Source organism: Octodon degus, unplaced genomic scaffold (genome assembly GCF_000260255.1).
Source record: "Octodon degus isolate 3935 unplaced genomic scaffold, OctDeg1.0 scaffold00002, whole genome shotgun sequence".
In the NCBI taxonomy this organism is placed as follows: Eukaryota; Metazoa; Chordata; class Mammalia; order Rodentia; family Octodontidae; genus Octodon; species Octodon degus.
In genome coordinates this window covers 27,021,118-27,043,960 of record NW_004524578.1, presented here as the reverse complement: position 1 = coordinate 27,043,960, position 22,843 = coordinate 27,021,118, and the positions used below count along the sequence as shown (strand labels likewise).

The 22,843-nt window shown below is 38.2% G+C and overlaps 1 protein-coding gene across 4 annotated transcripts in view; it reads right to left on the bottom strand.

Annotated features, from left to right (window-relative positions):
* Tmem87a (transmembrane protein 87A) overlaps window positions 1-22,843 on the bottom strand; it is a 55,551-nt gene that overhangs the window by 17,296 nt on the left and 15,412 nt on the right. For 2 of the 4 annotated variants that reach the window (XM_023711187.1, XM_004623375.2), the window contains exons 7-12: window positions 17,225-17,342; window positions 8,719-8,780; window positions 7,595-7,778; window positions 5,857-5,956; window positions 2,979-3,072; window positions 1,461-1,532 (exon numbers count right to left, since the gene is read on the bottom strand). In XM_023711187.1, the coding sequence (XP_023566955.1) occupies window positions 1,461-1,532; window positions 2,979-3,072; window positions 5,857-5,956; window positions 7,595-7,778; window positions 8,719-8,780; window positions 17,225-17,342 (630 nt within the window). Of the gene's footprint in view, window positions 1-803; window positions 873-1,460; window positions 1,533-2,978; window positions 3,073-5,856; window positions 5,957-7,594; window positions 7,779-8,718; window positions 8,781-17,224; window positions 17,343-22,843 lie in introns of all 4 variants that reach the window. The other 2 variants (XM_023711192.1, XM_004623374.3) reach the window with 1 other exon arrangement.

Genomic DNA, 22,843 nt, shown 5'->3' with positions numbered 1-22,843 from the left:
TTTCTGTTGTTCTGTACTAGATAACAAGTTTGCTTACCAAACTAGATGTGATTTCTGTTATAAATACCCCCTTGCTACCTACGTTTGGGGCCGATCAGCCTTCTCCTGTGAGAGAAGTGGCTGACGGACCTGAGCTCAGTAAATAAAAGGCTCTATTCAAATCTCTATCTGGCTGATCTGGTTCCTATGCAGAGTTGACCCATAACATGTTTAATATTCAAAGTGGAAGGAAAAAGAATATTCAACTAAAAATTGTTTATCAGCAGTTGACCTTGCATGCAAATGAATCAGTAATTTACTGTGAAGGGTAGCAAAATCAGTGCAAAGTCAGCTTTTGATTAAAGGAACAAAATACCCTGCAAAGATTAAAACCTGCTAAACCTACTCAAAGAGTTTCAAAAGAACCAAATCACATTTTAAGGATCAACCCCTTTTTGTAAGTTTCAAAGCTCTTAGTAACTGCAGGAAGCTAAGTAGAGCAGAATCAAGAGGAACCAATGATTCTAACACCCAAGGTACAAAAATAATCATCAAAAATCAATGTGAAGTGCTCAAGAGAGAAAAAAGCCAGAACACTTAACTTGCAGGCAGTCCACAATTACAAACTCTTGATTTTAAAAATTAAAAGAACAAAAATTGCTTACCTTAACACTCAAGTTGTTAACACTAAAAATATTATACAGTTATTTCCCAGATCAAGAAGACATCAACAAAACTGGAAAAAATTCTTCAGAAAGATTAGCAAAAACCCATCTCCAAGAGAAGAAAATACAGCACATCAAATAAGCCAATAAGAAGGATATCCACCAGCATAAGGCAGTGTCTAGAAAAGCCAAGGGGATAAAGGCCAAGGAAGCAAGATCAGTCTGGGCCTGCAGACAAAGAAAAAGAGGCAGTTGAAAAACAGACTGCTAGAAAGGCACACAGAAGAAATCAGTGCAAGATTCTATATTTATTTTACATAATCATCTGGAATAGCTTTGCATTTCAACTGGGAAAAAAAAAAAAAAAATATGACTAACGCTTGACATCTAATCATTCTTCCCTTCTTGTAAGTGTTCACCTGGAACACACAAGTGTTTTATGCAAACTGCAATTTATAATCTCAATACAATGAAATCGCTAAATATTAGAGTTTCGAGAATATACTACGACTCATGTAAGAGGTGACATCAAAAAAGTTCTAATGTTTATAACCTCTATCCCATCCAGAGTTCCTCTTATTGTTATCTACAATACAAACCAAATAAAATCTATCTGGTTACTGTGTCAATAGTTAGTGTACTAAGAATACTGAATTCCCAAACTGTAGAAAAATAAAACTTTACAAATAGCTCACCCTGAAATAAAAAAGCAATTATCTCTCTCCAAAACTTATTTGTTAATTTCCACAAATTTATATAGGATGCTTCTTATGTAACCCAAATAATGCAATCATCAAAACATTGTTGAAAGGATATCCATAAAATAATACAGGCATCAACTGCTGAGAGGGCCAGGTTTAGTATTGAAGCCAAAGAATAAGAAAAATACTACAGCATCAGCAGAAGAAAGAAAAAAAAAATTAATATGAGGGTTAAAGTTGCTCAAAGTCTAAGCTGATTACATACAGAGGACAGTGTGGTTTAAAACATACAACTGCAATCCCTAAGTGATTTTTATTATGGAGAAATTTATTGTAAAATTTAATGATAAGTAGTATTGCACTCCTATAATCCCAGCATGCAGAAGGCTGAGGCAGGAGAACCACAGCAAGTCTGAGGGTAGCCTGAGCTACATAAGTTCAAGGCCTCACTAAACCACATAGTGAAACACTGTCTCAAAAACAAAAACCTTAAGTTCTGAGGGCAAAGTCAAATTACAGAATTTATCAACATGAATCTAAGAAGTTATCGCAAAATCTGCCTTTTAGATAAATACAATACTAATTGGAATGGCCCAAGGAGATCTATTATTACACATTAATCCACTTCTAACATACTTTATCACTTAGATCCTTGTTTCTTTTCCTAGCAAGAGAAATGTAATTTTCAAGTATAGCATAAAATTTAATTAGCTGCATTTTAAGGAAGATTTAAAAACTCAAGTGCTACATAAACAAAGAGCACTGACACTTTAGATTAACCAGTAAGTCCCTAGTCCAATGCATGTCCCTTATTGAAAAATGGAGTTCATCCCATGGAAGAAGAAACTAAATAGTTATCAATCTGGAAATAGGTGGAGAAGCATTTATTCTGTATCACACATTAAATCTATATAGGTCTGGGCTGGGGAGATAGCTCAGCAATCTAAGCACCCGCCTGGCAAGTGCCAAGGACCTGAATTTGATAACTGGTACTGAATGTTGTGCCAGCCCCAGGTCCCTGGGTATGCTGTGCCAGCCCCAAAACCAGGCATGGTGGCGCACGCCTATAATCCCAGCACTGGGGGACTGACACAGGAGGAACATTACAAGTCTGAACTGCATAGTGAGACCCTGTCCCAGACCAAAAAAAAAAAAAAAAAAAAGGCTTTGCAGCATTTCTGTATTTCTGGGTTAGGAATATTTATTTAGTAAAATCCATGTGAATATTCCAAAACCTGAAATATTTTGAAACCTGAAACACTTCTGATGCCAAGCATCTCAAAAAAAGGATAATCTTGAAGGAGGGAGGAAGGTAAGGAGGGGACGTAAGAATGGGAGAGAGGAAGGGGACATTAGGATGTTTCATGTACATATATCACACTAGGATGTTTCATGTACATATATCACATTAGGATGTTTCATGTACGTATGTCAACTCCCACAAACATGCACTACTAAAAATTTTAAAAATAAAAGGGATACTTAATCTGTACACACAGTTTGAAAATCAGAACTTAGAGGCTATAGAAGCAACAGTAAAGAACATTAACAATTCCAATGCACCCTGCACAGTCTAAAGACAGAACCAAGACAACTGAACTGATCATAAAAATGCAGGCTAAGCAGTACTGACCCCAGTAACTCTGAGAACTCCTTCCATACCAGAGAACAAAAGGTACAGAGCGCCTGCCACTACCACCTTGTGAAGAGTGACTCCAAGGCGGGGCCTAAAAAGGAAAGCAAAGAGACAGTGAGTATACAGGAAGCAAAATGCTCAACAAGCTAAGTAATAGCGACTTATGTTAGTGCAGGTCAACAGTTTTATGATAAATACACACAATTCAGCTGAGAACATAAGGGAACCAGATACAGTGGCTCATTCCTATAATCCCAGTAGTTTAGGAAGCTGAGGCAGGTGGATCACAAATTCAGTCACCCTGGACAATTTGGTAAGATGCTGCCCCAAAATTTTTAAAAAATCAAAAGGGCTAGGATGTAGCTCAGTGATGAAGCACTTGCCTAGCTCATATAGGACACTGGTTTCAATCCCCAACATGACCAAATAAAGAAAAAAGTATTAGAACTTACTACCCAGTCTCTGGTTATATGTCTTATACATCTTTAAGAAAAAAATTATTACAGAGTTTTTAAAACATTCAAAAGCAATAAAACAAACCCCTATAGACAAACACATCACCTAGTCTGAACAACTACCAACCTCCCCTTAGTGCTGCTGCAGGTATACCCCATTCTTTTCCGACCTTTCATATTATCTGGAAGCAGGTCGCATACAGTATACCCTTTTATTTGTATGTTTCAGTATGTTTTTTTAAAAAAACAAAGTAGGCTTTAAAATATGCTATATTATCAAATCTAAAATTTTTAATTATTTAATATAATCAAATATTCTACTGTAGTTCATTAAACAAATGGTACATTTGCAAGCTCAAAGTGTAATGATATATGAAAGGCCTTTTAAGTAACTTTTGTTTGAAAGAAGTTTTAAATTCTTAACTAAAAAATCCTAGCAAGGCAAGGTGTAATGCTACTCTGGAGGCTGACATAGGAGGATCAAAAGTTGAGGCCATCCTGGGCAATGTACTTCAATCTTATCTCAAAATTTAGAAGGGGGGGAGGGTTGGGGTGATAGCTCGGTGGTCTAAGTGCCTGCCTGCCAAGCACAAAGACCTGGGTTCAATTCCTGGTACCACATGCCATGCCAGCCCTGGGCACACTGTATCAGCCCTGAAACTGGGCCTGTAATCCCAGTGCTAGGAAGGCTGAGACAGGAGGATGACTATGAGTCTAAGCTGTGTAGCTAAACCCTGTACCAAATAAATAAAAGGTTAAATTTTTTTTTTGAAAGCAAGCAGTACTATTTTTTTAAAAAATTTAATAAAAAAAATAAAATGGGGCTGAGATGTAGCTCAGAGGTAGAGCACTTGCCTAGATAGTGCAAGACCCTGTGTTCAAATCCTAGGCACACACACACATGTGCAAGGGCACACATCTTACTGAATCACCAAGTGATTATTATGGTAGTATAGTGTGAAATAAATTGCACTGGCTTAACTCACACCTGACTAAACTGTTTTTCCTTTTGTTCTTGTCTTTTTTGTTATGTACTAGAAAAAAACAAGCTTTTTCAAGGCATGGAAAGTTTCCTTCTGCTATTAAATCTTAGACACTGAATATTTCCTGCTGCACAGGAAGCATGTATTTGTTAAATGAATAAATGTACTTTAAGAATTAATATTATTTTTTTAAAAAGAATTAATATCCTTCACAATCACTCTAATCTCCAACACCCTCCTATTCTCAGTTGAAGTCCCTCCAACTGGACTTCTGTTCCAGTACCTAGCACTTCATTAGAACTGCTCTTGTACAGTCGCTAGCAAATGCAATAAAGCCCCATGAGTACTTCTCAATCACCTTACATGACCTATCTGCAGCACCTGACACAATCACTCCTTGGAACACAATCTTCAGTTCACCTCCCACCACACTGCTTGATCTTTGATTTTCTCTATTAGCTGTATTTAATGTCACAAATGTTCAAGAGCTCAGACTTTGGGTGTCTTCTTTATAAACTCTTTCTTGGTGGCCAAATCCAGTCTGACTTTAAAAAACATGTGAATCTCAATAGGGCCTAAACTTAGTATCTCTGCCCCAACCTTTCTCCCTTACCTCCTCCATGTTGCTGTCTAGCGGAACTCCTAATCCTGCCCTACCCAAATCTATACTATCTAAGTGCTTCTTGAATCCAGTAAATGTCAATTTCTTCTTGAAACTTCATCAGATTAAAACAGCATCATCCTTTGTGCCCACTGTGTTTCACAGTACACATTTCATTCACAGGACCTTCCACTGGCTCTAACTTCAAAGCACATTTTGAATCTGATCACATCTCAGCTCCTTCTTCCTTCAGGTACTTGATTAAATGTCACTAAGCAAAGCTTTCCTTGATAACCTCATGAACTGAGAGTTCCAGCCTAGCACACAGTCACCTTACTCTTTCTCTACTCCAATGTACTTTTCACTGACTTATATTCAGCTTAAGTATGTCTGTATAAAACTGCAAATGTAAACTGCAAATCCTTTGTTTACTTTCTGTTTTCCCAGGATCTAAAAAAAATACCTACCATATACAGGGTACTCAATAAAAATTTTCTGGGAAAACAAAAAGAATACTTTTCAACACAACTACTGTTCCTATAAAAAGTCTTGACTTGGAAAAATATTTTGGAAAAATCACTTAAATGTACTCTAAGAGTTAATGTTTTGACATTACTTGCTACATTGCAGGTCTCCCTACAAATGTGCTGCGCCCCCTGACCCAGTCCTTTTCCAATACTTACAATGCTACAACATTTCAAATAACTTTCCTAAAAATGATAATCACCTTCTTGATTGTCAACTCTCCCAAAATTATGACATTGGGAATTTTGAAACAGGGTTTCAATTCAGTCAGTATTTTAATTAGCTCTCTCAGAGAGAATACTAATACTCACTTGACTATGCCATATCCCAGACTGACTATGATGACCAGGGTTCGGGCCAGAGAACGTTTGACTGCTGAAAGCAGCTCTGCAAGGATCAAGGCTCCTTGAACTATGAGGAAGACAAAAAGGAGAAAGGGTGCTATATTTTAAGCTTAATAAAAGGTTGAATTCCAATGCCAAAACATAAATCACCAACACTTTAGAATGAACACTGGGGTTCACCCTACTAAAACAAATACTCAATTGTTAAAAGCACAAAAGCTGACACCACCTGCAATCTTACCTACAGACATGATCTCAGTGTGTTCATCGACCACCCTACCCACTCCCAACTTCACTAAAACTTTTACACAAGACCTCACTGGCAATCAGGGAGTTTCCCTACCATTTCTACAAGCCATGAAGTGTATAGCTATACATAGAAAAGCACAAAACATATATATATATATATATATATATATATATATATAGAGAGAGAGAGAGAGAGAGAGAGATGCATGTATATGATTTTCATGTTCATATATACTATTTCAAAACCCTCTCAAAGACATGAAAAACATCTAATGTAACTTAAAGCAATAATTACTAATATTCAGTCAGATGAGAAGGAACCGAAGCAATTTCAGTACAAAAGAATTTATTTTTAATTTTTATTTTTTTCCATAATTTTATTGATAAACAAATAGCAATGAGACAGTTTCAAACCAAATTGGTAGGACAGTTTCAATAATTAACACATTGCATACATTCCTCCCAGTGGAAGAATTTCTTTTATAATCAGTTTATTAAACCACAAGCTTTCTATTTTCTTTCTTTTTGAAATAAGGTCTTACTATAGTTCAGGCTTGAACTCATTATATAGCCTCAGCTAGCCTCTAACTCAAAAAAATCCTCCTGCATCAGCCCTCCCAGTGCTGGGATGACAGGTGTGCACCACCACACCCAGCTGGTACTATTGTATTTTTATCAATTCCTAGATTCACTGAGATCTTTAAAATCAAGATTTATGGCAGGTGTGATGGTGCAGGCCTGTAATCCCAACACTTGGGAGGTTCAGAAAAGAGGAACTCTGTGAGTTCAAGAGCAACCTGGGCTATACCGGGAGTTTCAGATCAGCCTGAACTAGATAGTAAGACAGCCAAATAAATAAAAAAGTTAAAATCAAAGGTATCTTATACTCAAATTGACATTATTTACTTTCTTCTTGAAATATACAGAGTAATGGTGATATATACCCCAGTGGGATTGAGATCTGATGATGGTAATAACCATTCCCAAAATGGCCACTACTTTAACTCTGGCAAGCATATTTCAGTAAACTTACTTGTATATCACAAAACCTGTAATTTATGAAATTTCAAAAATAAATAAATAGAAATTTTAAGTCACAATCTTAAGTGAGTCTGCTTAAGTTATTTTAATATCTATTTGAAAATGTAAACCTCTTTAATGACTGCTAACCTTATGAAAATTTTCATATATCAATGACCTTATTTTATAGGTTAAAAAAAAAACACTTAAGAGAGCCACTAACTCTGTCAAGGTCACAGTTTAATGAGAAATTTGGAACTTCAAGGAACATTTTCTCAACTGTTCACGATCAATTTTTTTTTTAATACTGGGAATTGAACTCAGGACTTTGCACTTGCCAGGCAGGCACTTGTGCTGCTAAGCTATAGCTTCAGCCCCAGGAACTATTCTTCAAAAAAACATTACTTCCAGAAAGTGGCAAATACGTATTACATACCACATTCTCCTTCATAGCGAATATTCTGAAATTCTGCATAGAAGACAGCTTTCTCAAACATTCCCAAGAAGATGACAACACCAATCCAAAACTGAATTCTCAGAAGATCTCTCCAGTAGCAGGCAGACCATGCCAGCCACAGAACACCAAACAGGACATAGACGATACACATCACCATGAAGAACTGTTACCCAATGGTAAGAGACAAAACAGAGAATTAGAGCCAGGAGCCAAGTATCTATACAGCACATATTCTACCTTTTCCTTGACCAGTAATTGTATCTTTGGAGTTATTAGCAAATATAAAGAACAGTCTCTGTAGCAGAGATAGACTACACAAGGACTCATCCTTAAGAGTGACTGCTTCTCTATATTGATAACTTCTTCACCTTATAGCCCCAAAATTAGGTTGAATTCTAAGTGAAGACAACATGGAAGAGGGGAAAAAAAGGCACAACAGGATATGGATGCATCTAGCAGTCACAAAACAACAGTGGAAAAACTCTCAAAGTGAAAGGAATGAGAACAACTATGAATAAGGCAAGCCTGAAAACAGAGGATATTTTCAGACATAGCAATACTTCTCTGATATCCACACAGTGAAGAGGAGGAAGCACAGCCATTTCATTACTTTAAAGGGCTCAGAAACTACAAGCTTCCAGCAAGATATGCCTTGTGAGAATGTAAAATGGAAGAGAGAATCTCTGTACCTCCTCAGTCCAAAATCGGTGCAATATTAACCTCATTTTACTGGTTAAAAAACAAGACTTAAGAGAGACACTAATTGCCAACATCACAGTCTAGTGAGAAGTCTGGAACTTCAAGGAACATTTTAACTGTGTGGGAATAATACTTTAAAAAACCATATTGCCAGAAAACAGAAAACTGGGGAAAGCTTTTAAACTAAACTCATGTAATGCTAAAGTTAAACATAAAAAGTCATGCCACACATGGTGATGTGTCCCTATAGTCCTAGTCCTCTGGGAGGCTGAGGCAGAAAGATTCCAAGTCTGCAACCAGCCTACTATACAGTGAGTTCAAGAAATGTCAAGGTCATATATCAAGACTCATATTTAAAAAAAAAAAAAATCACACACAAAAAAACTCAAAATACATTTACTTACAATCATCAGAGGATAGTCTTCAAGTGTGAGATATCCATAGGGACCCTTCACTTCAACAGTCACTGCCAAAGCAGAGTGCTCAGAATTACTTTAATAGACCCAGAATGTTAAACAAAATATACTGTAATATTTGAATGAATTAGTAACATTTTTGTTGGATCACATACATTTGACCATTTCAATTCAGGTGAACACCACATTACATTTATGCAGCACTCTGAAAGTCAATAAAGGCTAAAGAGATAGCTCAGCAGCCTGGCAAGTACAAATTCCTGAGTTTGATCCCTGGTACCAAAAACTAAATAAATAAAAATGGAAGTCATCAAATATTCTCATAGTCATCCTGTGTCCTCCACATACTTTCATACCTACTCCAGTCTGAGGTAAGGAAGTATTTTCTCATCAAACTGCTTTCCTGTAAGGACTAGATGGATAATACATCCTCCACAAAGCTTTCTCCTACTGCCATCTGGAAGGAACCCACCTCTCCAAATTCCACAAATATCTGCCTACAATCCTATGCTCTACAGGCTGAGCTATCAAAGGCTGCACATCTCTCTAAATTTGAAGTACTCTTCATGTATGCTTTTCTTCACAACATATCACTAATATGCCTTATAGCATTTGCTTTTTTTCAGTCCATCACCATCTTTGTATGTTGCCCCTCACCTTTATTTCCCTGTTTTTCTCTGACCTCAATTCTATGAAAATTTGCTACATTAAATTACCACTTTCAGAACCCTAAAAATTCATTTGGTCTCCCACAAATCATAAGCCCTTACTAGTAAAATAAGCTGATATACTATCCAGCTTATTAACTGCACACAGAAGCCTCATTTCAAAATGAAAAGAATCAAAAGTTTAGATGCACACAAAATATCAAAAAAAGTCAGAAGCAGACTACCCCAAATTCTCTAGTTAACATTTTTCAAAGACTATTAACAGGGCTGGGGAGAAAGCTCGGTAGTCTAAGCACCTGCCTGCCAAGTGCAAGGACCCAAGTTGATCCCCGGTATTGCATGCTATGCTGGCCCCAGAACCCCAGGCACACTGTGCCGGCCACTGAAACTGGGCATGGTGGTACACGCCTATAATCTCAGCACTGGGGAGGCTGAGACAAGAGGATCACTACAAGTCCAAGCTGTGTAAAGAGACCCTATACCAAACAAACAAACAAAGTAAGGAAACGCAAAAATGACAGCAACATGAATCTTTAAGATTTTCCTTTCTGAAGCAACCTATCAGCTATTATAAGACTGTCTGTAGCTGATAAAATTATTTTAAGTTATTTTAAGACTGTACTTGAGAGATCACCAGGATGGCAGAATGGTAAGCAGCAGAGAAAGCCTGAGAGGCACTGTCCAGATGCTAGAATATAGCAACACAAGGAAAACCAGAAAGAAGTGGGTTCCCTGAACCCAGGAAAGATCTGAAGCATGAAGTGAGGCCCACAGAAAGTGAAAAAACTTCAAAGGAGGAGGTAGCTAAAGGTACCTTCTCCCTGAAACAGGATTCATTGCGTGAGAGGAACAGTTCAAAACCTGGACACACACTAAGTGTTGGCAACCTTAGAAGTCTCCACAGAAAAATGTAGCAGTGGAGGGGAACAGTGGACATGAAGGACTACATTAGCTGGCAGTGAGAGCTAAAGGCTCAATCATCCTGCACCAGACAGCAACTGGGTAAGAACCATCACGGAGAAGGGCTGGCTGAGCCCAGAACTCAGAGTGGCCACTACCTAGGCTCAGGCCCCAGGAAAGTGCCCTGACGGCTGTAGGTCAAATGAGTCTGGTCTTGGCCAGAAGGTGTAGGCTTGCTGAGCTCATCCATTACCCCACCAAAAAGCTACTGCTGGCTTACCAGGATAGATCATTGCAGATCAGGACAATACTGAGATTCCAGTTCCTCCAGAAAGAATGGCTATCAAGAAATCAACCAGAAAAAAAAAAAAAGAAAGAAAGAAAGAAATCAACCAGTAACAAATGCTGGAGGGGTTGTGGAGGAAAACGAAGCCTTCTCCACTGTTGGGAGCACAGACTGGTGCAACCACTGTGAAAATCAGTGCAAAGATTTCTCAAAAAACTAGGATTTGAGGGGTCAGGGAGATGGCTCAATAGAATAAGTGCTTCCTTGGCAAGCGCAAGGGCCTGAGTTCAATCCCCAGTTCCGCTAAAAGAAAAACCAAAAAAATACCCCAAAAACTAAGATTAGAGGTTCCATTTGATCCTGCTGTTCCCTTTTGGGTATCTTCCCAAAAGAATTAAAAGCATCATTCCAAAGTGATATATGTGCACCTGTGTTTATAGCATTGTAACAATTTGTAACAGCAAGATCTTGGAAACAACACAAATACCCATGAACAGAGGAACACATTAAAAAAGTGTGATTTTTTTTTTTTTTTATACAATAGAGTACTACTCAGCCATAAAGGATAAACTTGAGAACTTTAAGGTAAATGGATGCAACTTGAGAATATATGCATGAGTGAAATAAATCAGACTCACATGTGTAAAACATTATATTGTCTTCCTAGTGTGAGAAGCTGAAAAAGTAATTAAGATGCTAAATGTACACAAGATACTGTAAAATGGGAAGAAACTGTTCAAAAGGAAAGAGAAATTGGGATGGGTTAAAGGAGAAAAGGGAAAAGCAAATATATATACATATACATACATACATATATATATATATATATATATATATATATATACACACACACATATATATATATGATAGTTAAGATCACTATCCTATTAATTCAGTTCATTGAAGAGGTTGTGCTAAATCTGTACAAGGCCTATATCTTATAGTGTAACTAAAGATAACACACATTGATCATTGTTACTCTATTACCTTGTTTGGAAATTTATTTTGCTTTTAAAATAAAATAGAAAAAAAATTTAAGACGGTACCTAATAAAAGTATCTGGGCCGTTTCTTCATATGATTAATAAAAATCTGATTTACTTGAAAGATGCTATCTTGAGAAAGACATATAATTGCCACTTGATGAAAATTTTCCTCCTAGCGTTTATCATGCCAAAAGGATGTAATATTGTTAAAAGTAAACCAAATCAAATAATAAAAAAGGACCTGTAATACCAATCAAAAAATTTCAGAGAAATGGTTATTAAATCTAAAGATTTTGCTAACTTAACAAAAGAACAAGTTGTTATGACTTATATCTAGATGCCCCCCGCAAAGCCTCATGGAATCACAAATGGGAGTTTTTTTTACTGCTGGCTGGATCTAGTGTGTGATGCTGAGGTTGATTCATGGGGTTGATTCAATGTTAGGATTAAGGGTCCTATGGGAATAAGTGCTACCCTCCCAAAAGCTGAGAGCCTACACAGACTCTAAGGAACACCAAGAGGCCTGCCTTTGTCACTTGCTGCTGTTGCTGCTTGCTGCTGTTGCTGCTTGCTGCCTTCTACTTGCCTGGTGGACTGTTTCTCCTGTGATACCCCCCACCATGCCACTGTCTTGGAGCTAGCCAACTATGGATTGAAAACTCTATAAACTGAGCTACAATAAACTTTTGTTCCTTTAACTTTGGGTATCAGGTACATTGTCTCAGCAATAAGAAAATTAAGACAGCAGTGAATATGCAACACATATTTTGCTTACTGTATGCCAGAGTCTAGCAAAAATATACCACCCAGACCAATTCTAGCCACTTTTATTTTATAAACTAAGTTTCACTGCAACACAGACATATCCATTCATTCATAGTTTGTCTATAGCTGCCCTGCACCATTATAATGGAGCTGGGTAGCTGCAATAAAAAAAGAATGATCTGTGATTTAAGAAAAAGCAAAAGAAAGTTAAAAAAAAAAAAAGTAAGAAGAAAGGGAGGGGAGAGGAGGGAGGGAGAAAGACAGAGAGGGAGGGAGATGGGCAAGCAGGTGGGCAGGCAGGTGGTCAGGCATCTAGGCAGAAATGTAAGATGTTTTCTGACATCTAGTGGATTACCACCTAGCAGGGAAAGGGAGTTGGGACCTACCAGACAACCATTTCTAAGGCAGATTCAAAAGGCCAAGTATGTACTTTGCAAGACAAATTAAAAAACTTTCCAGACAGAAACACAGAGTTTTGACAGGGGATGTAGTTCATGGTATGGTGCTTGCCCAGTATGTCCAAAACCCAGGTTCAATCCTCAGCACTGTGAGTTTTTAAAGTGCAGTATATTTCAAAAAATTTAGTCTAAGCTGTACATAGTACCATACAGTAGTATGTTGACATATGGCAACAAAAAGAAAACTGCAAAACATTGTAAAGAGTTTTGTTTTATAAATCTTGCTGTAAAATGTGAACATTTTATAGGCACTGAGGAGTCAACAAATTATATTCTTTTAGCGAAAAGAATATAAAATTGTTTTAGAAAGGTACTTTTAGTACTTTCAGATGGTACAGTTAATGTACCTCCTCAGCTCTAAACCATAGATGAATAAAATATAAAAAAGAAAAACATACAGAGCTAAATCAAAGTTCATGCTGGATTTGGTCCAAGAGCAGGCCATGGTAGTTCTAAGTGCAGTTCTTAGGAGAGTGCTGAAATTAGTAGGATTCAAAGAAAAAGGGAAAAAAATTCAGTGCATAAAGAGGCTGAATGAAAATGGAGCAGGACTTCTCTTCCTTTAAATAAAAATTAAAAAAGGCCAATAATAAATGCCAGTAACTGCCTCCTGACTGTTTTATCGATGAATCAGCCATAGCCCTAGAAAAGAAGAGGCACACATATATTCAGGGGCCAGACATGTGCCAGACTGCCTACTGGCTTGCTGAGACCTGGTACCCCCTATCCCACTATGGGGCACAAGACCCATTTGAATTAGGAGTTAAACATTTAACACCAGAATCAAAAAGAAAAGTTTAAAAGGTGCCAAATAAAATAAATTAAGGAAGTTAAAAAAATGTCAGGAAACTAACAACAATTTATATTCACTGATATAAAAACACAATTAAAAATTCTCAAAAGATTTAATAAATTAAAAAACAGTAATATTAAGAATTAGAAAATCTACAAATACCATAGACTTTTATAAAGAAATATCAAGAATAACTTTGCCAATAATCAGAAATCTTGCTGGGTATGGTGGCATACACTCACGTTCTCAGCACTCTGGAAGGTGAAGCAGAAGGACTGTTTTGAGTTCAAGGCCAGACTAAGCTACATAGTGAGTTCAAGGCAGGCCTGAACTTCCACTGTGTTTCTCTTTTTTAATGCATTTGGTACAGGGTCTCACTACAGTGCTCGGACTCATGGTAATCCTGTTTCAGCCTCCCAGAACTGGGATTACAGGTATGTGCCACCATGCCTGGTCTCTGTCTTCCCAGCCCACCCAGTGGGCAGGGACAGCGTGGCATGTGATGCTGGGGATGGAACCCCAGTCCATGTACTTGCTTAAGTAGGCACTTAGTCCACTGAGCCATCTTGCCAGCCCTGAACTTACACTGTGACTCTGTCTCAAAAAACAAAACAGACCAGGCATGGTGGTACATACCTGTAATCCCAGCACTCAGGAGGCTGAGGCATGAGGATCACAGCAAGTTCAAAATCAGCCTGGGCTACAAAGTGAGTTCAAAGCCAGCCTGAACTGCATACAGAGACTCTGTCTCAAAAAGACAATAAAATACTAAATAAAAAATGAAGGCCAGCCAGATAGCTCATGGACTAAGTACTTGCTTAGGCAGAGCGCAGCGGCTAGGGTTCAATCCCCAGCATGCAGTGCCAGCTCCACCCCCCAGGGCGTGCTGAGACAAGAATTGAGACTGAGCATGGTGGTACGTGCCTGTAATCCCAGCTCAGTTCTTTAAGTGGCTACTTCAACAAAGCAGTCAGGCTCGGGTTGCTGTGGTTCAATCCCCACAACTCAAGACAGCCAAACCTGCCCTGAAGGTATTCGGAGCCAAAAAAAAAAAATCCTTCTGCCACTTTGGGGGGCCTGTCCCTTAGCTCAGTTCTTTTAAGTGGCTGCTTCAACAAAGCAGTCAGGCTCAGGTTGCTGTGGTTCGATCCCCACAACTCAAGCCAGCCAAACCTGCTCTGAAGGCATCGGGAGCAAAAAAATTTTAAAAAAGAGAGAGTGGACAAAAAGAGCATGAGCGGGGCCAGGGAGATGGCTCAGTGGAATAAGCGCTTCTCTGGCAAGTGCAAGGGCCTGAGTTCAATCCCCAGTTCCACAGAAAAAATTTTTTTTAAAAGAGCATGAGGTCAAAACAGTATGACAGGCAAGTTCTACCATTCACTCAAGAACTGGATAACCTTAGTCTTAAAAAAACTGTTTCAAAGAATATTTTAAAAGGGTATATGCTCCAGCTCATTGTATGACATTAACATAACCAAAACCAAAAGAAGACAGTATGAGAAAAAAAAATTACAGGCCAATCTTTCTTTGATCATAAGACAGACAACCCTGACCAAATACTAACAGAACTCAGCAATGGGCATATAGCTATAGAGAGTGTGGAGATGCAATGGGTATTTATCAAGACCAAGTACCAGGCACCCAAGAAATCTAAGGATAGTTTCTTGTCTGTTTGCCTGTTTTGAGATAGGAGTGTGCTATGTAGTTTATGAATTTACTACCAGCATATAACCCAGGCTGACTTCAAACTCACATCAATCTTGTTTCAGCCTCCCAAGCACTGGGATTATAGGCGTGCACAGGCTTCAAGAAAAATTTAGAATTAGAAGCCAATTAATAATGTGCCACTTTAACATATTAAACTATAAAGGCTAATTTTTTTTTTTTTTTTTGCGGAACCAGGGATTGAACTCAGGTCTTTGTGCTTGCCAGACCTTATTCTACTGAGCCATCTCCTGGCCCTAAAAAGGCTAATTTTAATCAATACAATCAAATGACTTGATAAAACAGCATCACTTCTTTGTATTTTTTTAAAAGGATGGTTAGGAATATGACCAGGTAACAGTGTTCTTGCCTAGTATGTGCAAAAAAAAAAGAGGAAGAGGAGAAGAAAAAGCAAAAAGAAAAAGAACATTCTTTTTTTTTTTCTTTTTTTTGCGGAACCAGGGATTGAACTCAGACCCTTGCGCTTGCCAGGAAAGTGCTTATTCCACTGAGCCATCTCCCCAGGCCCTGAAAAGAACATTCTTAACCAAATGAGTATTTTTATAGAATTTTCTTTCGGTACCAGGAATTGAACTCAGGACCTTATACTTGATAGGTAAGCGCTTGTGACACTGAGCTATATCCCCAGACCTAAAGAAAAGTATTTTTTAGTATCTACAGTAAACATCACACTTATGGCAAATGTACAAATATTTCCAATGAAGTCAGGAAAAGACAATGACGGCTACTGTCAGTTTCTACTCAATATTCTACCTGAGAAAAGAAGGTTTTTGTTCTGCAAGGTAGAACAAAAACAGAAAATACAATCAAAGTACTTTATGTACATGTGATGACTCCAAAAACAGGAGAACACATTAAAACAAAAGGTTGAGACATCAAAATAGTATCAATGTTAATAATTTTTGACTTGGTAACCAAGTTTGTTTGTTTTGAGACCGAGGTCTTCCCACGTAGTTCAGACAGGCAATGACCTCACTATACCACTCAGGCTAACCTTGAACTGGCAGTGATCTTCCTGCCACAGCCTTCTGAGTGCTGGGATGATAAGTTTGCCCTACCACACTTGATTCTCATCAAATTTTATCTAGTTCAGGGGCTGGAGAGATGGCTCAGTGGTCTAAAGCACCTACTTGGAACAAGCTTGCCAAGGCATCAGGGACCGCGGTTCAATCCCCCAGCACCACATGCCAGCCAGCCCCGCCCCCTGGTGGGCTGAGCTGGCCACACACACACCCCACACTCTCTCTCTCTCTCTCTCTCTCTCTCTCAAATAAATAAAAAATTTTAAAAAAAAGTTGTTTAAAAAAAAAAATTTATCTAGTTCAGATAATGCTAAGAACATAATAATTAAAAACTTTTAATAGAAGGAAGAAAACACAATTTGGAATGTGGAATACTTCAGAAGGAAGCATGTATGCATGAAGTACCTGGGAAGTGTCTAGTAATAATGAATGCAGAAAGACGTTAATTATTTTCCTCTAATTTTTCTACTTCACAAAAATATTCTTACTAAATTATTCATTCATGTAAAGCAATTTTACACTATCTGCCATGTATGACACTAATAGGAAATAACGAAAAAGTTAAGAAAGCAATGAACTGGGTTGAGAAGATAGCTCAGCAGTCTAAGTGCATGCCTAGCAAGCACAAGAACCCAGGTTCGATCCCTAGTACCTCAGGCCACACTGGTCCCAGAGCACTGTGCCAGACAATGAAACTGGGCATGGTGGTGCATGTTGATAATCCCAGCACTGGAGAGGCTGAGACAGGAGGATTACCATTAAGTACAAGCTACGTAATGAGACCCTGTACCAAATAAATAAATAAATCTCTAAAAAAGAAGAAGAAGAAGAAGAAGAAAGAAAGAAAGAAAGAAAGAAAGAAAGAAAGAAAGAAAGAAAGAAATGCACTTACTGGTAAAAAGATTACGCAGTGAATTTTCTTTTGATGACTCCTTTGAGGATGAAATTCCAACATGTACAATAAAAATGTATGGCGCATCTTGCCAAGTTTGCAGTGGTTCATGCATTGCCTGCAAAGGGAAGAAAGGCACGAAATGTTCAGTCTTAAAAATTAAGAGCACATAACACAATATGAAAACCTTGCTCCATGTTCCCCAGAAACATGGAAAAGTCCATCACTTTCATTAAAACAGAAGAAATAGGGGGACAACCCACTGGAGCTCCCCTTCTGTCCCTCTCAGACAGAAGCTTTCTGCTCTTTAAAAAAAAAAAAAAGGAACAATTCTTAACTACCTATAGCATATGTAGGAAAATGGGCTTCCTGGGCCGTGGAGATAGCTCAGCAGTCTAAGTACCTAACTAGGCAAACACAAGGACCAGGGTTTGATCCCCAGTACCACATGCTATGCCCACCCTAGGCACACCGAGCTGGCCATCAAGACTGGACGTGGTGACACACACCTGTAATCCCAGCGCTAGAAAGGCTGAAACAGGAGGATCACTACGAGTCCAAGCTGCGTACTGAGACCCTGTACCAAACACATGAAATTAATAAAGAAAAAGAAAATAGGCTTCCTTATAAAATATTAAGACAGGGACTGGGGAAGTAGCTCAAAGGTCTAAGCGCCTGGCTGGCAAGAACAAGATCAGTTCAATCCCCAGTACATGCTGAGCCAGCCCCAGAACCCTGTGCAGGCAATGGTGACTCACACACACCTGTAATCCCAGTGGTGGGAAGGGGATCCCACTTAACTAGAAAATTTAACCAAAGGATTAGTCTATGCTAGGGACAGATTCACTCCCTCAGGAGTCAGGAAAGCAGAGATGACAGCCTGCAAATCCCTGTGCCTTTGTGGGACAGCAGCTTGCATTCAACAAACATTAGGCCGGGGAGATGACTCAGTGGAATAAGCGCTTTCCTGGCAAGCGCATGGGCCTGAGTTCAATCCCCAGTTTCGCAAAAAAAAAAAAAAAAACACATTAGTCTTACCCAGCACGAGACTAAGATGCACAAATTAAAGGGATGACATGGAAAATGTCTTCCCTGTGTATGAAAGCAGATACTGTTACTGAGATTTGCAACTTACTATTGGCTTATCTTAGAATCTTTTATCCAGAGAATCTGGGTTTCATTCATCTATGAAACTCCTCAATGTGGCTAGAACTAATTTCTTCTTAAACACTGAAAATGTCCTACAACTAAAAAAAAAAAAAAAACCTGCCAAGAGTTCAAAAATTTATTTCATGATACAAATCCCAAGTGTCAAATCTGATTAAGTGATTCACTATCTAAGTAATATCTAAGCACTATCTAACTGCTTAAGTAATTTAAGAATACAAATGCAGAGCCAGGTGTGGTGTTGTATAGCTCTAATTCCAGAACTCAGAAGGCTGAGACAAGAGGATGCACCTGGACTACATGCTAAGCTCAAAAGCAGCCTGAAAAACATAGGAAAACCCTGTCTCAAAGAAGACAGCATGCACGAGTGTAAGAAGGATGTTATGGTATATACTTATAATCCCAATACACTAGGAGGCTGAAGCAGGAAGATTCCAAATTCAAGCAACTTGGCCAGAAATTTTTTAAAAAAAAATTCATCTCAAAAAAAAAATTCAAAGGGCTTGGGATCTAGTTCAGTGTGAAAGCCTGGGTCTAACCCCCAGTAATATATTCTTCAACTACCCCACACACACACATACACACACCCTTCTCGTTCTCATACTTTGATCTCTGCCTTAGTCTAAAAAAACCTCAGTTCATGAGAAAACTTTATAGCTTCAAAGTCACAGACATCATTGTTCTACCAGTCATGATTACCAAACTTCCCTAAACTTACTTGTTCATTAACCCATAAAACTCTGCAGTATAATAAACTACTCTGCAATTAATTTCATATATCTTAAATACCTCTTGTAAACTTTAAAAGGTAATGATTTTCACAATCTAGGATTTGACAGTCTACATCTCTGAAATGTACAAATTTGGACCCCATAATAACATTTCATGTCAGGTGACCTATAAGGCCTGTAACACCACATGCTAAACTCTACATGGACTGTCACATAGGTACCATCATTAGCTTCTTTTAGAGATAAACTAAACCTAAAGTCATAATTTTAATGAATCTATGTATAATGGAATGGGATGTCATACATGAATGCTACACAAATTTCACTACCTTACTTCTAGCTCCCACACTTATTTTTAAACACAGAGTATGACTACGTAGTTCAGGTTGGCCTTGAACTCATGACAATCCCCCTGCCTCAGCCTCCTAAGTGCCGGGCTTACAGGTGTATGTGATGATGCCTGGCCTTTTTTACTCAACCGTACTTGAAGTTTGAGCTTCTCAATCCTTTTGGAATTCACTCTTTCATTGAATCTAGAAAGATTTAGGCTATTACTTCTCAACTATTCTTTCCAAACCATTCTTTTCTTTTTCTCAGACTCCCACTGTCTACACACTGGCATCCTGAAACAGTGTTCCTAGATCTCAAAAGCTCTGTTCATCTACCTTCTGTTCCTTTGTCTTTCTGCTCCTCCTGGAATGGATAATTTCTTCTACCTGTTCAAAACTGTTATGAAAACTATAGTCAATTCTTCCTTTGTTAATATACTTTTCAGCTCTATGATTTCTATGTTATGTCTTTATATTTTTTACATGCCCTCCAAGTTTCCTTTAATCTTCATCCATGCTTTCCTTTAGTCTGCTGAGCAAATTTAAAATGCATTTGAATCTCTGCCAAGTCTAATACCTAGGTTTCCTCAGAAGTACAGTACTTTTTAAATTCCCTATAAATATGCCACACTTTGCTTCTTTGTATGCCTCAGTTTTTGTTGAAAAGAGAACACTAAAGATTTTTCCACTTCTTCTGAAGTTTGATGTACTTGCTATTATTTTCATTGCTTAGTAACTGCCTACTGGGTCTGTGTTATTTTAACTACCTGTTAACTACTACAGTGTTTTGAAAAAGATTTCCTAAAATACCAAGAGAAAAAAAAAAAATACTCTCCAGGTTTCTGTAGACTGAGGTAGCCCTTCAACACTGAGCTGGGTCAAATAAAGCCCTTTTAATTTCCCATTCATGCAGCACCTGAATGCAGCGCCAGGTTACATAGAGGAATTTTTCAAAGCTTCCTAACCCCATTCGTGAGCTAAGATAAGTGCAGTATTGTGTTAATCCAGTCACTGTTATTCTGAGAAAGGTATAATACAAGGATAGTTTTGCTTCCAATATATTGTTTTTAACTAGGCATGGTTACAAAACTAAAGATAGGTTTATCATACAATCAGCAATTGTACTCTTTGGCATTTGCCTCAATGAACTGAAAATTTATGTCCACACAAAAATTTACATATGCTTTATAAATAAATGCTAAAATATGGAAGTAAAGTGCTTCGATAGGTAAATGTATAAATTGTGATACAGCCAATGAAGCATTATTCACTGCTTTAAAAAAAATGAATTATTAAACCACTAAAAAACAAAGAACTGTAAGCACATATTACCAAGAAAAAGACAATCTGAAAAAGCTGTCTACTTATGATTCCAACATGTGTTTTATGCAATCACACCGAACAGCTAAAACTAGAAAATGAATTTTTAAGTCATAAACTTACTAATTTTTCCCAGTAGTTTCTAGAAGGATATACAGTTATAAGCAGACCGTTACAACATTCATCAGAACACCACTTAGGACCAGCCAAATAGCTGAGTGGATTAAAGTGCCTGCCTAAACTGCGATTTAGATCCCAGGGCCAACTGAGGTGGCCGTGCCCCCAGGGCACACTGAGATGGTAATTGAGACTGGGTGTGGTGGCACGAGTAATCCCAGCTCTTGGGAGGCTGAAAACAGGAGGATCACTATGAGTCTGATCTACGCAGTGAGACCCTGTAGACCCTGTCTTAAATACAAAATAAAAAAAGAACACCATTTAAAACTATCAGAAAATAAACAAAAAAGATGCTCCCAAATGGGAAATTCACTAAAGTGCAACAAATCCATATGATAAGATACTATGGGGGGGGGGAGATAACTCAGTAGAATAAGCAATTGCCTGACAAGTGCAAGGTCTTCAGTTCAATCCCCAGTACTGCAAAAAAAAAAAAAAAAAAAAAGATAATATGGAGGCATTTAAGTAATGATGCAATATGATATTTACCAAACTGGAAAGATTTCCATATGCAATATGCTAACCTTTATGCCTTATCAGTCACACTGTAAGATTCAACTTAAAAAGTAAATTAAATATAAAGTACAATAACTAAAAGACTAGAGAAACAAATGTTTATAATATATGCACATACAGCAATATGGGTAATTTTTTTGCTTATTAAAAAATTTTTCGTTATATATACACATACGTTGAGTGGCAAGAAAAAATCCAGTAAGGAGCTGCTTGAAAAAAAAAGGGGGAAGCAAGGAGATGGCTCAGTGGAATAAGCGCTTCCCTGGCAAGCACAACAGCCTGAGTTCAATCCCTGGTTCTGCCAAAAAAAAAAAAAAAAAAAAAAACTAATGAAGCCTACCATGCCCAACTCATTTTCAGGGTAAAGCTTTTTACAACTAAATTTGGGGTGAGGATAACAGGGACAATTTCAAAATGGCAAAGTAAGGTCAGCTGCAAATCCAGTCAACCACAAGAGTAAGGATAACACTGCCAAAAAATATAAAAACCCTTTTGGAACTTTGGAAATGAAATATATGCTCAATAATCCAAGGTGTTTCTTCAAGGGAAATCTGAATCTCAGAAAAGCAAGCTTGGAAAATTTTTGTTTATCCTAATTCTATTCTCTTCCAAGTTCCTTAAAACCAAAGTCCTTGACATTACAGTTGTGAAAAACAACCATGGCAGCCATGGAAAAAGGGAAACAGGGCTAGAGATTCCTAAAAGACTGGTGAAGCATGGCAGCGCACTCCTGTTACTCCAGCACTTGGGAGCCTGAGACAGGAGGATTGTTGTGAGTTTGAGGCTAGCCTGGGCTACATAGTGAGTTCAAAGCCAGCCTGAATTACAGAGCAAGAACCTGTCTCAAAAAGCAGAAATAGGGCTCTTCCTGTGAGCAGCCTTAGGTGACCTGTAAAAATGGTTCCCTACTCTCTTGACCCAGAAAACCCCACAAAATCATGCAAATCAAGAGGCTCAAATCTTCGCATTCACTTTAAGAACATGCGTGAAACTGCCCAGGCCATCAAGGGTATGCATATCCAAAAAGCCACCAAGTATTTCAAGGATGTCACATTAATGAAGCAAGGTGTACCATTCCGGCGTTACAATGGTGGAGTTGGTAGGTATGCCCAGGCCAAACAGTGGGGCTGGACACAGGGTCAGTGGCCCAAAAAGAGTGCTGAATTTTTGCAGCACATGCTTAAAAATGCAGAGAGTAATGCTGAACTTAAGGGTTTAGATGTAGATTCTCTGGTTATTGAACATGTCCAGGTGAACAAAGCACCCAAGACACGCCGCCATACTTATAGAGCTCATGGCCGGATTAATCCATACATGAGCTCCCATGCCATATTGAGATGATCCTTACTGAAAAGGAGCAAATTGTTCCCAAACCAGAA